Below are 14,672 nucleotides of genomic sequence, written 5' to 3' on the forward strand. Positions count from 1 at the left end.
GACTTCTTTCTTTAGCGGAAATGCCTGTGTCATCAGCGAACAAAGATTTGTGGCAACCCTGAGGCAAATCAGAGAGGTCCGAAGTGAAAATGTTATACAATATAGGCCCAAGAATGCTACCCTGAGGAACTCCTGCTCTAACAGGTAGTCGATTAGATTTGGAATTTTGATAATTTACCTACAGAGTTCTGTCAGTTAAATAATTTTGAACTAAATTCATAATATAAAGTGGAAAATTAAACTTTTTCAATTTAGCAATCAAACCTTCATGCCAAACACTGTCGAATGCTTTTTCTATGTCTAGAAGAGCAACTCCAGTTGAGTGGCCTTCAGATTTGTTTGAACGAATTAAATATGTAACTCTTAAAAGTTGATGAGTAGTTGCCATGGCAAAATTTCAAATTGCTCATCTGCAAAAATTGAGTTCGTATTGATGTGAAGCATCATTCTATTTAAAATTATCTTTTCAAACAGTTTACTTATTCAAGAAAGCAAACTTATTGGACGGTAGCTAGAAGCTTCAGCTGGATTTTTATCCGGCTGCAAAACTTTTTGCATTTTTTCCATTTATCAGGAATGCCAAATGGAAACATCTGTTAAATAATTTTACCAAGAAAGACAAGGTACTCTCTGGGAATTTTTTGATGAGGATATAGAAAATTCCATAATCACCTAGAGCTTTCATATTAGGAAACTTTTTAGTTATAGACCTTACTTCGTCCAAATCAGTCCCCCAGAAATCATCAAAAATATTTTCCCGAGAGATTCAGATACACGGAACCAAATTTTGTTCATTTAAGTTAAAAATATATATGTTTATTAAATAAAAATATGAATAGTTCAAAGTAAATTACAAACATGTTCTCAACAAAAATATGTATGTTTAGAATAAATTCAAAAGCATGTTTATTTCAACAATACATAACCTGGGTAATCAATTTTTAGCGTGTCCTTTTTTCCTTCTTGTTTACATTCGGCAAACTTAACCGAAAACGGCCTGCAAGCGGCGAAACCGAAGTAGAGGGTCCGGAAACCCACGCAATGTTCCAAGCTCGACAAAACCGGTGGAACATCACAATATTAACGGCAATCCGTCGTTTCTGATACCGATCCCCATATCATCCTCACCCCCCACCCGACGTCGAAAGAAAAACAGATCATCCCCGAACACTAAACGTAGAAAGAGGCCGGTATGAGGACCAGCGTCATAAACGACAAAATGACGCTAATATCACAAAGTTTCACCAGTTTTACTGAACTGGATCGGATCGGACACCCACCCCGACGGCCCCCCGGATCCAAACATCCACAGACTTTCCATAATCGCAGGAATTTCCATTAATTTGCTATCCATTTTATTTTGATTTATTCAGCATTCAAATGCTTAAATAATTTCAAAATATGTTTGTTTATTTTAAACATGAAAAGCATGTTTAAAATAAACATATTAATTTTTGATTGCATATAGTTTTCAAATAAATCAAAAATATTCACGTTTATTTTCAACACGAATATTTTTAAAATAAACGTAACATTATTTTTGTTTTAAACATTATTATCAATGGATTCAAACGTAGAATACGTTTGAAATCAACCTAGTTTATGTTTGTGGCCAGAACAAACTGAATTTACGTTTAAATTTACCTCAAATATTTTTGTTTCGACGGTAATTTTTTCTGCGTGTAATCCCGAGCAACCTGATTCTCAATAGGACTAGTAAGAGCCAAACTGAAATTATGGGAACTCTCGAATTGCTTAGCAAGTTTCTGAGCTTTTTCCAAATTTGTGATCAAAATTTTACCACCTTCTTTAAGCGCTGGACTGGAATAGGCTTTTGAGTTTTTTTTTTAAATTTTTGTGAGTTTCCAAAAGGGTTTGGAACTTGGGTCTAATTTAAAAACATTATTTTCAAAAGTTTTGTTCCTCAGGGCAGAGAATCGCTTTTTAATTTGTTTTTGCAAATCCCGCCAGATAATGTTCATGGCAGGATCGCGTGTTCTTTGATATTGTCTCCTACGGACATTTTTAAGACGGATCAAGAGCTGAAGATCGTCGTCTATTATAATTGATGTAGTTTGTCTTCGATGAATTAATGACAAGGCCATCGTCTCATTATTCCGTGCCACGATGTCGAAGTCAAAGGCATAGCAGCGAAGCTGGAGAGACTTCCTGAAGATCATACCACTCGTACCAGTCGTACCTATCCCGCTCTTCGGATTACACATTCCAAAGCGATAATAAATAGCAGACACGAAAGCCCATCACCTTGCCCCTCGAGATTCGAAGGGGCTCCAGAGTGTCCCCGAAGCTCGGACAAAGCACATCACTCGATTCATCGTCACCTTGTCCAATCGATAAGTACATCCTAAAATCCGGATCCATTTCCGTAGAGTTAAGACACCGCTTGAAAAATCGACTTTCGGAGCGAGACCCGGAGGGCCGACTGTTTTTGAGTTCACCATGCACTAAATAAAGGAGCCTCCCTTAGTTCAGTAAATAAGGACACAGCTATAAAGCAAGACCATACTAGAGGTAACTTTGAATATTTTCGGAATCGATAAACTGGTTCCGGAGATATGACCGGAACATTTTCCGGTGAGCACGGGTCTTTAGACTAGAAATGACCAAAAATGTGCGACACATCAAATCACATAACACTTCGAAAATAATATCAATAGGAATCTAGTGATTGCCTAGAGGCTAGGGCCACAACCGGACATGTTCGGTGTGGTCAAAATAATATTGAATCAAAACCGCGGTAATGTTGAGTACCCGGAACATGTGGACATTTATTTATTATTCTCTTCATCGGACTTTTGTTGTCTAAATGAAGATTGATGGGGAAAAGCCTATTTGGCAAATATTTGCGCAAATAGGCGTAAAAATCCCATATCTTTTCAAAATACAAGGAACAATATAAAAAGGACAGAACAACACATCAATTATAAAAATAAACACCGAATAATAATAATAATACTATGGTCTTCATCATAAAAAAAAAAAAAAAAAATAACCTCGTCCTATGACATGGAGTTGTCCTTGGATCAGTCGAGGCCGTCATCGCAGACTTGATCGGGAACAAAAAAGGAAACAGGTAGCAAAATTCATCAGATGTACATTAATGGACAGTTACTCACCGTCTTGCAACAATTTGCTGATTGAAAGCAGTTGCATGTGTCGAACCGTATCGTCACCTATCCAGCAGACTACGTTGAATCCGTTGACGAAATGTTTCCACTGTGCAGTTGAAATCGAAAAAAAACATAGAATTCATTGAAACGGGCAGGCATGAACCGTATTGGATCATGTAATCCGTAATTAGCTGCACGGGGTCCGAGATGCAGGAAACTTCTCGATCGTAGAACTCGTGCAGGTGCATAGATTTCGAATTCAGCCAAAATCCCGGGAGAGTCGATTTCGCTTATCAGCACTTTTGCTGCAAAAACTGCCTGGTTAATCTTCCGCCTACGTTCAAGAGTTTCAATACCCAGTAGTTGGCAACGATATTCGTAGGGTGGAAGGTTCGTACGATCGTACCAAGGAAGGTGGCGAAGAGCGTAACGAACGAATTTCCTCTGAACAGACTCGATTCTCGCTATCCAAACTGTTTCATACGGACACCATACCATAGTATACTACACCAAATTCCAAGATCGATCGCACTGGAGAACAATATAGAGCTGTCATGCAGGTAGCATCTCGAAACTCAACAGAGATCTTAAAGATGAATCCGAGTTGCCTGTTAGCTTTGGCTATGATATCCGTGTAATGTAGCTTAAATGTCAAAGTAGAATCAAGTGTAATTCCTAGATCACGAACGTTGTCCACACGCTGCAGAGGTTGGTTATCGATCGTATAATTGAATGGAATAGGTTTTAGCTTGCGAAGGAAAGTGATGATATTGCATTTTTGAACACTCAACGTGAGAAAATTCCTAGAGCACCACTCTTCGAAACTATCGATCAGGTGCTGCAACCGCAGGCAGTCAGTAAAGCACCGCACAACCACGTACATCTTGACATCGTCTGCATAGAATGACCGGCAGCCAGTTGGAAGTATCAAACCGATTTCGTTAATGAATATGGAGAATAGCAGCGGTCCCAAATTGCTGCCTTGAGGAACGCCTGAGTTGTTTGAAAAATATTCCGATTGTTCAGACCCGATTTTCACACAAAGCTATCGATTGGTAAGATACGATTCAAACCAACGAGTGAGTCCATGAGAAACACCAAGCTTCTCGAGTTTGGCAATTAGAATGGCATGATCAACCCGGTCGAAAGCAGCCTTGAGATCCGTGTATACGACGTCCACCTGTGCCCCTGCCTCCATATTCCGTAGGCATAGGGAAATGAAAGGAGCGAGGTTTGTTGAGATCGAACTTTTGGGGTGGAAACCATGTTGGTCAGGAGAAATGTAGTTTCTACAGCTGGCAAATAAAGCGTCGTTGATGATTATCTCGAAAGTGAGCAGGCACAAAGTGAAGTAATTCCTCGGTAATTCTCCACATTTTGTTTGTCTCCTTTCTTGAAAATCGGAAACATGAACGAAGATTTCCAACGAGAGGGAAATACACCTTGTTGTAACGAAATATTGAACAGCTTTGAAAGCGGAGAGGAAAGCTCTGTTGAGCATCTTTTGAGTATGGACGATGGAATGCCGTCAGGCCCAACAGCGTTCGAGAATTGCAGCTTCTGGATGGCAGAGTCGACGAGGTCCAATGTGACCGCAAAATATCAAAGCTGAACGCGTCACTGGGAGTATCTCTGATCCCTTCAGCAACTTGGCTTAACGATGCCGTTGAATCGTTGAAAACACTCTTGAAATGTTCAGCCAGGAAGTTGCATTTCTCTAAAGAAGTGTTGGCTCTTTTATCGCTTAGATGAATCTCAACCGGTAGCCCATCCTCTTTCCTTTTTGTCTTCACAAACGTCCAGAATAGCTTAGGATTACGCCGGAGATTGGACTGCATACGTCTTGAGTACTTCTTGTATAGAAAACGGTTGTATATTCGGTAGCAATTACTTGCTAACGAAAATAATCGCTTGGTAAATGGATTACGGGACTGGCTGTATTTTCGAAGAGCCTTCGATCTTACACGCTTCAAGTGTTGTAGTCGAGCATTGGAGCATGCAGGTTTTGGAGCAGGTCTCCTCAGAGGCACACAATCAATTATTAATCGGCTAACAACTTCGTCGAAATAGTTAACGGCTTCATCAATGGACGAACACAAGTCAAGCGACTGCCAATCTACCTGGGTCAGTGAGTGATTCAATGCGACGTAGTCAGTTCTACGAAAGTCCAGGTTTTGTACATCAACGATGTTTTCATAGAGAACAGGAACTGATCGATTGATGAATGCTTCCAACGCTGGATGATCGGCGTCTAGATGTATCAGAGGCTCGGATGCCTCAGCGACACTGCACTCTAGTGCGGCGGCTTCGTTCACCAACACAAGATCAAGCAGCCGATAGTTTCTGTTTGGTACAGAATTAATTTGCATTAAACCATGCAGGCTAAAACCATCCAAAAGAGCACATGTTCTAGATGCCCCCGGGGAGCTATAAAATTCCACCTTTTTTGCGGAATTAAAATTAGTTGGAAGGGTCAGTTGAGGTAAATAAAGTCAGGCAATATTAATTATGCGTTAAGTTGCGGAAACAAAAGAGAATAACGAATCACTCACCTGCCTGCACGGAACACAGACCGTTCTGATCTGAAATAATTACAAACATATTCATACATTACCCATACCCAGTCAGTTTGTTCAGCTCATTTTACCTTCCAATGCACGATGCGTTCTTTCTCCTTCTCGACTTGCTATTCATACAGCCCAAGGATTTCTTTCCTCACGCACAAATACATGAAACTCTTCTTAATTTCGTACGAGATTACGCTTCAATAAAATCTTTACTCTAACTTATGCGAATATATCTTGAGAATGGCTCCAGCGTTAGCACCGGTTATAATTAAAACCTTAGATGGTATGAGAGCGATGAATGATTACTTGTTGAGATTGAGCTCACTGCACACGGCTTTGGTTATCACGGAAGCGACACCAAACTCTTCCAGTTCGAGGATTTGCTGTCTCAGAGTAGGTTCCAAGTTATTCGAAACGAGCTGAAAGATAAATAGGATTCTCTTACATGTAGTCATAAGAAAGGTTCAGGAGCTCAACGGCAGTATTACCTTTTTAATCGAATCTTTTTGGTCATCGTTTGCATACGGTATCAAGATTGCAGCCATATTAGCTCGATTCGCATTGTTGCAAACCTCCGCTATTTCCAGCAGGTTTAATGACGACGAAATAGGACACTTTTGGAGCATGATTAACGATTTAGCTAATGCAGCATCTTCTTCGAACGATCTAACACGACTTGCATTCCGGAAGGGAGCCTTGATTATGGTTTCCCAAGCCATCCGGAAGCCTTCCAGGTTGTTCAGTTGTTCCCGAGCCGAAATGATATCCAGCAGCATGGTAAGATGGCTTAACATGTTGGTACGAGCCATTTGCTTCAGTACACCATTCCAAATCTGCGGTACGAAGATGTCGTATCCTAGGCAAATGTAAGCGATCACTTCTAACCCCTTGGTGTTGGTAGCATGTGATTGCCAGAGGCGCTTCAGAAGTGTCATTTTTTCGGTTTCCTCAAATTTGCTCACCGTTAAGTTGTTGAATCCAAGTGATTTCAGGAAGTAGATGCATTTTAGCACGATGTAATGGTTCGGATTAAACACATCAACGTACGACATGCATTGATCGTCGATCAATTTACTGAAACAGTCGTAGATCTGCAGCTGCTTTTTGGCATCCACTCCGGCATCTCCGGTGCAAAGTTGCGTAATGAGGAACTGTACACTCTTTTCCTTGTTCCAACTTTTCAGGATATAGTGAGCTCGGGCAACATACTCATCAGCCGAAACATCGGCGTCCGACTCATCCACCGACATGTTGTGATCTTCGTACATGGTCTCTTCCATATTCCCATTCGAGTCGTTGTTAGGTCCGAGTATCGAGAGCCACTTTTGGATCAAACTGACCTGAATCGCGTCGATATCCAGCTGGTGAAGCTTTGCAATCTCGCAAACCAAGCTGTTGATGTCGACCTTTCGTTGTATTGTCTCGCTGTAGAGAGCATTGATTAGTTCCTGTGGATTCTTGACCAGTGCACACAATTTATCGTCGTTTATGCCGTACTGTAGTAGCAAATGCTGTGTCTTATAAATGGGATATTTACGAATAATTTTCTCCATTTTATCTTTTGTATCGGCGTTGTTGGCCAAGGCATCCTCGTGCTGACACGCGAATTTGTAACATTCGAACGCAGCCTCTACCTGGTCCGCTCCCTCCGGTGCATTGTTAGTCACGTAGTACAAGATGAACAGCTTGGAGGATAGATCCGAAACGCAGTCCACAACGCGCAGGATCTGAAAGATTAGAAATTAAAACAAATAATGTCCCTTTTTCCGGAAAATTGAGAACTTACCGATTGAAGGAATGCATTGTTGACGGGCTGCAGATGCCATCCGGCAGTCGGAGCCAACTCCTCCGCTTGTATTTTGTACTCGGAAATCGAGTTGAGAACTGCAGATTTGCAGAAATAATCCTGCAACTCCACTGGATCCATGTTTTCCAGTGGTGCTTTCATCTGCACAAGCAGCAAGATCTTTTTGTAATTTTCAATGGTGATTCCTTCCTTCAGTAGACTTTTCAGTGGGTGGCGTACGAGCAGCAGGAATGGTAGTCGATATTTTGCAATCTTGGGAAGCATACCACCATCCGGTTGAAGTTTCAACCATGCGTCCAGCTCGATCTGCCCGGCCCGATGGTTGCGTTTCATCGTCAGGCCGTCTCGGAGGTAAACCAGAATCCGTTCCCAAATAATCAGCTCCTCTTGCATCTGATTAATTTGCGAAAAGATTTCCAATACGCTGAGGTACATTTCGTAGAAGTAGAAATTGGTTTCTTCCAAGAATTTCGTCAGCTTTGAACTCAGTAGCACGTGATTTGTGATTTCGTTGATATACGCCTGGCATTGCTTCAGGATGTCTTCTACGGTTGTTTTAATGACAACAACTTCCTTTCCAAATGCATCTTGCTGCACCTCAAATTCAAGTTCCTGCAAGCTCAACACGGTTATTACTTGCGATATCAGCACCTGCTGATAGTCCCAGGAGAAGTTCTCACTCAATTTGCGCAACAACTCTACGCTCAACACTTTGCTCTTCATCTCCTTAGTTAGTTCTGATATGTTGTGGAATGAGAGAGTTTTCTTTGTCTTTAGCGAAGGGTCCAGTTTGCACAATTCGTAGAAGAAGTTAAAGCGCATTCGGTGGCCCCGTTCCACGACTGCTCGTTCCATATCTCCGATGTTGATATAGTAGAACTCTAGCAGAGTATGGAAAGCGGCCCGCTGAGACTCATTCACCATGTTAGTCCGTAGGTACTCCAAACATTTATCGCGCGACGCACATTTGAACAGAATGGAGACGGCCACTGAAAAGGTACGACAATAGAATAGGTAGTAAGTTTTCAAACCATACAGAAGTAAATTGCAACTTACTGCTGTAATCGGGTTCTTTTTGCGACAGGAAGTACTTGAGAGATTTGCGTCGTAAGTTTTCAGCGAACTCAGGTGGAATAACAACTCCTGTTGCCTCCTGGTAAGTTAGGACCAGTTCCACCAACTTAACTGCAGCTGGATACTTTTTGTGTTTGATCAAGGATTCCAAGGTGGATTTGAAATCTATTGCAACGGTTTCCACTTCAATCGGAGCAATCAATTCGTGGAAGTACCGATGTGGCGATTCCATGCTTTCCGTTTGTAAACTTCCCACAACGACCTGCAACGCTTGTCCGATGCACTTGATTATCGTTTCCTGGTCGTCCAAATGTTTGGTCACTTCCGTAGCATCGTTTTTCGTTTGTACCATGTCGAAGGTTGACAGGGAGTCCCGTTTGTGACTTCTTCTCGCGGGAGCATCTTTGCCATTAGCTGTTTCAAACATGATTTTGAACACTTTTTCTGATAAGGTTGTTCGTTTGCTGTACTCCTCCAGAACGTCAACATCGTAATAATGGCTTCCCAACTGAACCCAACGCAATAGTTCCAGTTTGACAATCTCAGTGAAAGTTGATTCGTTGTAGCAACTTCTAAGCAGCATGTCTGCCAGTGGATATGCCAACGGATCCAACTCCCAGTTGACATGCGATTCCTCAAAGTACCGCATTTGATGAACCAATAGCAATGCCACCAAACGGTGCAAGTTTTCGTGCGTTTCGCGTCCCGGATCGATTATTTCCGCGACCTTGGCCAACACGGCACAACTTACATGCACATTTCCAACCATCTTCAATACCTCGTACAGACCTTCCAGTAAGTCGAACATCAGCGCTTGTGTTAAGCGCTTCATGCCACCCAACAAGGCGGGGACAAAATTTACGCGATCGTCTTTGATTTTGAGCAGTAGATTCTTTATACCGACGTGCAGTAGCTTTTGACGATCAGCTCCGTTGACCAGATGCTCTCGTCGAACCTCCAGGTGGAACTCTTTGCGAAGGTTTATAATAAATAGCATTTCCCGGACCTCGGATTGACTCATTGGAGGACATCGAAATTTGAGCATCTGCAACAGCTCGACATAGTTGTCCGTGTGTGGATCGTCAGGAGTACCACTATCAAGCATTTGCTGAAAGAAAACAAGAAAACCTAACGTGAGTCTCCAGTAATCAATCACTTATAGCGAATTTATTTATTATCTAGGTTGGAACCAGTACCAACCCGACCTTATTGTCAGTGCGAACCTCAACCCGTGCCAGGTTTCAAAAACAAACGTTAATACTGACGTTTGAAAGGCATTAAGCAGACCCAATCTTGATACCCGATCCAGGTTGGAACTGAATCAAAAACTAATTCGCTATTAGTTTTGACCCGTCCTTTATCCAAGGATTTTAAGGAATTGAGGCAAGGGAAAAAAATCCCTAGCAAAAAAATCTCGCTAGCTATAATGAAGTCGATATTCCATACATTAATGTTATCTGTTCTTAGCGTGTAGGCTCGTGTAGGTATTGCTTCCGCAACCCTTCTCTGTGTTAAGAAGGTCGAATCGAATGTCGGAGCCTTCAGTGATTTGTGAAACGAAGTCTTGTGAGTAAGATGGATTAAAATAAGGTTCGCTCCGCCCTGTAAGCGCATCATAAGCCAATAAGTACTTACAATAACAATTTCCACCAACCCTCGGCAGCAATCTTGCCTTCGCTCATCGTCAAGACCGTCGATGTACCGTACAGCGGAAACGAACTCACTATACTCGGCAAGTCGTAGCATCACGTTCATGTCCACGGCGTAGGAAATCTCTGGAGCCGAATCGGTCAACTCTTTGATATCGTTTAGCATGGCGGCGTCGCGCATCTTCAGCACCCGATTGGCCAACATGCGCAAACAATCCTGACTTTTCACAGGCCAACCGTACTTTACCTTGATAATTTTCACCATTTGCGTACGTTGTTCGATTAGGATACTTCCAGCAATCGGGTGGTCCGAGTTGGCATACTTTACCAGCGGGGTAATTACGGCCGACCACGGAACGGGTGATGCTTTTAGAATATCCAGAATACAGTTCAGTTTGAGATCTTCGTTATGGATGACCTCGACCAGAATGACGCAACGTTCCTCCCAATAGCTGTAGTTCTGGTTCGAGATCAGGAACTGGATGTATTGGATGATGGAATTCTGCAGCTGTGGTTCTTGGCCAACGAACATGGGATAGAGGAATTCTACAACGATACGTCTGAGATTCGTCAGTTGCACTGTTTGCATCAATCTAAAGGCCGTATGCTCTTTGGTTTCCTGAAGGAAATCATCGATGTTTGCATTCAGGTTAAACCTTTCCTTGAGCAGTGTGAGGTCTTTGAGGGCATCGCTAAGTTGCTGCATCTCCTCCATGTTCGTTTCATACTGCAATCGCATGTCCATTATAGGAAACTTCACGTCTTTGAAAATCGCAATGACATCGTCTATGAACGTGAGACCAACTTTCGGCCAGAAGGGCGCAAACTGGAGGGCCTTCGTTTTTCCAATAACAAAGGTAATCAGTATGCGCATCATTTGCGGGAGGTGTTGTAGAATTGGTGGCACAAAATGCATCAGCCACTGAATCAGATCAAGCGGAGGCGTGTCTTCGGGGATGGATTTGAGAAGACTGCTGATTTTCAACGCGTCCATGTTGAGAATTATCGATGAGATGTGCCTGGACCAGATGAGACATGCTGCCGGCATGTCAGTTTTGAATAGCTCAATGCAATGTTTTGTGAGATTTTGATGATAGATAAAGTTTTGCCATTCCGAATCCACTTCATATGGATCAATGAGCTTCAGAGTGTCCAACCTGAGAAGTTGTTCGTTGATTTCCGTAGCTTCATGGCAACCATTCTGGAAGTATTGATTTTTATAAATAAGTCCATGTTATAATAGTGTCTAATAGTCTTCAACTTACATCGACCTTATCTAGTAGGAACCGCAGGAACTGCCTCTTCATGTTCCGCTCAGGGATGGCAGCCATTCGTACAGTTACAAAGAATGTCGAATCATCAATCATGCTCAAAACATTCATCATTCTGGCGAAGGTTTGTTGCTGCTCATCACCATCCGGGTACTTACTGGTCGCCAATTGAGCCAACAAACATCGCACCTTCGCTTGATGAATCAGCTGAAGGCTTAGATCAAACTGTTTGGCAAACTCCTCCGCTTCTTCGAGTCGACCCTTGCGGATCAACTTGTCCAATCGGAGCGATGGTTGCGTTTCGGAGAGAATCTTCATTTCGATTTCCTGAACCTGCTGCTTGTCGTATGCGTTGCCAGTGACGTAGTAGATATTAACAGCGCTTTTCGGTTGCTGCACCAGCCAAACGTGCTCAGGCATGTCAAGCTCGTACTTGCATTCCATTGCTGTAAAAGTAATAATTTAGTTTTATAGAACTATCTACCTCTTATTGAATAATTTATACTAACAAGGAAAGTCGACAATCTTCATCAAACGGGTCCCATTTACGTCTGCTTTCGTGAGCAGTAACAGTTCTATAACGTCGGAAGTACATTCCATGATAATAATATCATCAATTTTGTACGATACTTGCAGATCTAAAGCCAACCTTGTAATAGGACAAATTTCAAACAGCTGACCACTATAAGTCAGAGCGATGCTATAACAACGAAAATATACATGGCGTTTATTTCGACATAAAGTGTCATTGTAATTATGTACTTACTAGCAATGCACCAAGTTGAACACCTTCCTGATGCCACAGTACTCTGGCTTCAATGGAATCTTCTCAAACCCTTCGGTCCCTTGGAAGTATATTGATTCGGTGCTCGTGGACATCATCAGCGGATAGGTCGAATCGCTTTCCAACTCATAACTGACCATTGGTACAAAACTGGTGATCGGTTCTCGTAGGTGTTTTTCCAAAATCCGATTAACAACGATGCAATCTTCGAAATTCAAGGTACCATCCATTCCGCTGCTGTCCAGTTGTTTCATCGATTCATTCACCTTCACTTCATCGATCAGGATTTGGTACACAGGACCTCGGTTGCATTGAATGAAATAACTACCGTTGACCTGTCGGAGCTCGGCAAACGTTTTTCCCGTCGGATTAAAATCATCCGGGTGAATAGACCTGGAAAATCAGTATTTTATCACTCCTGATCCACCTTTATCATCTATTTCAACTCACAAACTGAACAAATTAGCGCCCTTAACGTGGAATCCGGTAGTGGTTCCATTCGATAAACCGCAAATGACTAGATCGCCACTCTCGGAAGTCGCAATGCACTCGATATCGTGCGAAACATCCAATATATTACCTTCGTTGCATCGGTTTTCATCCTGGAACAGAACCAACGTCTTGTCAATCGACAGTATCATACGTCGGTTCTGTAAGATTCCGATGACGCGTGGATTTTTTTCAACCTGGCAATTGCATTTAAGTTAGCATACTTATCATCATACTTCAAATAATACTTACCAATTCATCACTTGAAATCCGGAACAGACCGTTGGTACAGAAGGCACTGTTCAGTGTTTCGTCTTCCACCGATACCAGCTCAAAGTTGGACCACATTTTTCAAACTCCCAACTGCTGAATGCAAGAACACTTAACTTTACAATGAAACTTCACTAAAATTAAAAACGTTAAATAGCATGAAAAATTAGGGAAGCTGATTTTTAGTTGACGATTTGGGAGAAAAACATAAAACGAGCGCCGTTTCGTACGATCTGAAAGTTTGTTTGAATTTTGTTTCCCGTAGCACACCGTTTCAAATAAAACGGATTGTAAGTTTTAATCATGCGATGATTTATTCGATGATTGATAGGGGTGTGAGCGGACAAGGTATATATAAAAATAATATTAACAGTATCCCCCCGCTCATCCGACAAAATAATCGCCGGATTATCGGGATTTCTCCGCTAATCCAACTATCAAATCCATACTAAAATATCAAAACAGACAGCGTGATTGCTGCCTGGGAGGGAGAAGCAGATTCGAAAAATATGAACGTCAAAAGGAGCCAGAATCAAACTTGTCACGAACTGTCTTTGGGAGCCAAGCAGTCTGCACGGAACCAAATTTTGTTCATTTCAATCAAAAATATATAAATAGTTCAAAGTAAATTGAAAACACGTGTTCAACAAAAAAAAAATGTATGTTCACGGCGAATGAGAACGACCCAAATTTGAGTTTAGTTCACTCATAATCGCCAAAAGTGCAGGAACTCAGCGATGAGTAAATTTGTCTCATGGTTTCCTATGGAAAACCTTAAAAATCTGCCGGAAAATGAGGAAATTGACGAAAATTTTATTCAGTCTCTGAGTAGTACCAATAGACTGAGTGAATCCAATCTTTACTTTTCTCAAATTCGAGAATTTTTTCCTGGAAAATCCTGGAAAAACCTGGAAAAACATGAGACAAATTTTACTCATCGCTGAGTTCCTGCACTTTTGGTGATTATGAGTGAACTATACTCAAATTTGAGTCGTTCTCATTCGCCGTGTTTGAATTAAATCGAAGACAACAAATCAAGAAAATTGGCAACTCTTCCATTTTCTTATACGAACGCTATGAGACAGGTACAATCGCGTCATCTGCCGCTCAAAGGTAAATGGTTCGAACGAATTTGATAGCAAAGATTACAATCTCAGAAGAATGGTTTGTGTTTTTGCTAATTTTTCTATGCATTGCTTCCGCCTTCACTCAAGCGCATCGCTTTTGTATCTGTCGCTTGAATTCTGGCAAAGTTGCCAGTCTTCTTGATATGATGTCTTCGATTAAATTCAAAAGCATCACAGAGAACAGACGCAATTAATCATGTTTTGTTGTTTGGGAATGGTAGGAAACCATTTGGAAATGCATGAACATTTTCAGTTTTTATTCATTATCGTCTTTATGGGCAGTTTTAGATGCACAAAAATTGCACGAGTACATTACTATGGTGATAAGGTAAACACTCGTTTATTTGTTTCCTTCTGTGAAAGCATGTTTAGTCACAAATCGTGGATTTTCTGATATTCTCCATACTGCAAAAATGATTTTCCTACCACTGAAGGGGCGACATCTCTCGGATCTTCAGTATAGCTACTACTCAAATCATATAATTAATTATTTTTCCGGTCAA

The 14,672-nt window shown here is 41.6% G+C and overlaps 1 protein-coding gene across 1 annotated transcript; it reads right to left on the reverse strand.

Annotated features, from left to right (window-relative positions):
- Positions 1-5,888: 5,888 nt before the first annotated feature.
- Positions 5,889-13,250, reverse strand: rod (rough deal). The gene is made up of 10 exons (XM_065218279.1): positions 13,025-13,250; positions 12,734-12,969; positions 12,266-12,676; positions 12,009-12,199; positions 11,494-11,945; positions 10,215-11,429; positions 8,562-9,687; positions 7,485-8,494; positions 6,187-7,425; positions 5,889-6,117 (listed from the first exon to the last, which is right to left on the reverse strand). The coding sequence occupies exons 1-10, from the start codon at positions 13,118-13,120 to the stop codon at positions 6,001-6,003; spliced, it is 6,093 nt and encodes a 2,030-aa protein (XP_065074351.1). The 5' UTR covers positions 13,121-13,250; the 3' UTR covers positions 5,889-6,000.
- Between the last annotated feature and the right edge of the window lie 1,422 nt (positions 13,251-14,672).

The sequence above is a fragment of the Ochlerotatus camptorhynchus genome, unplaced genomic scaffold (assembly GCF_037179485.1).
Source record: "Ochlerotatus camptorhynchus isolate MF236.1 unplaced genomic scaffold, CSIRO-AGI_Acam_v1.1 ptg000085l, whole genome shotgun sequence".
NCBI lineage: Eukaryota > Metazoa > Arthropoda > Insecta > Diptera > Culicidae > Ochlerotatus > Ochlerotatus camptorhynchus.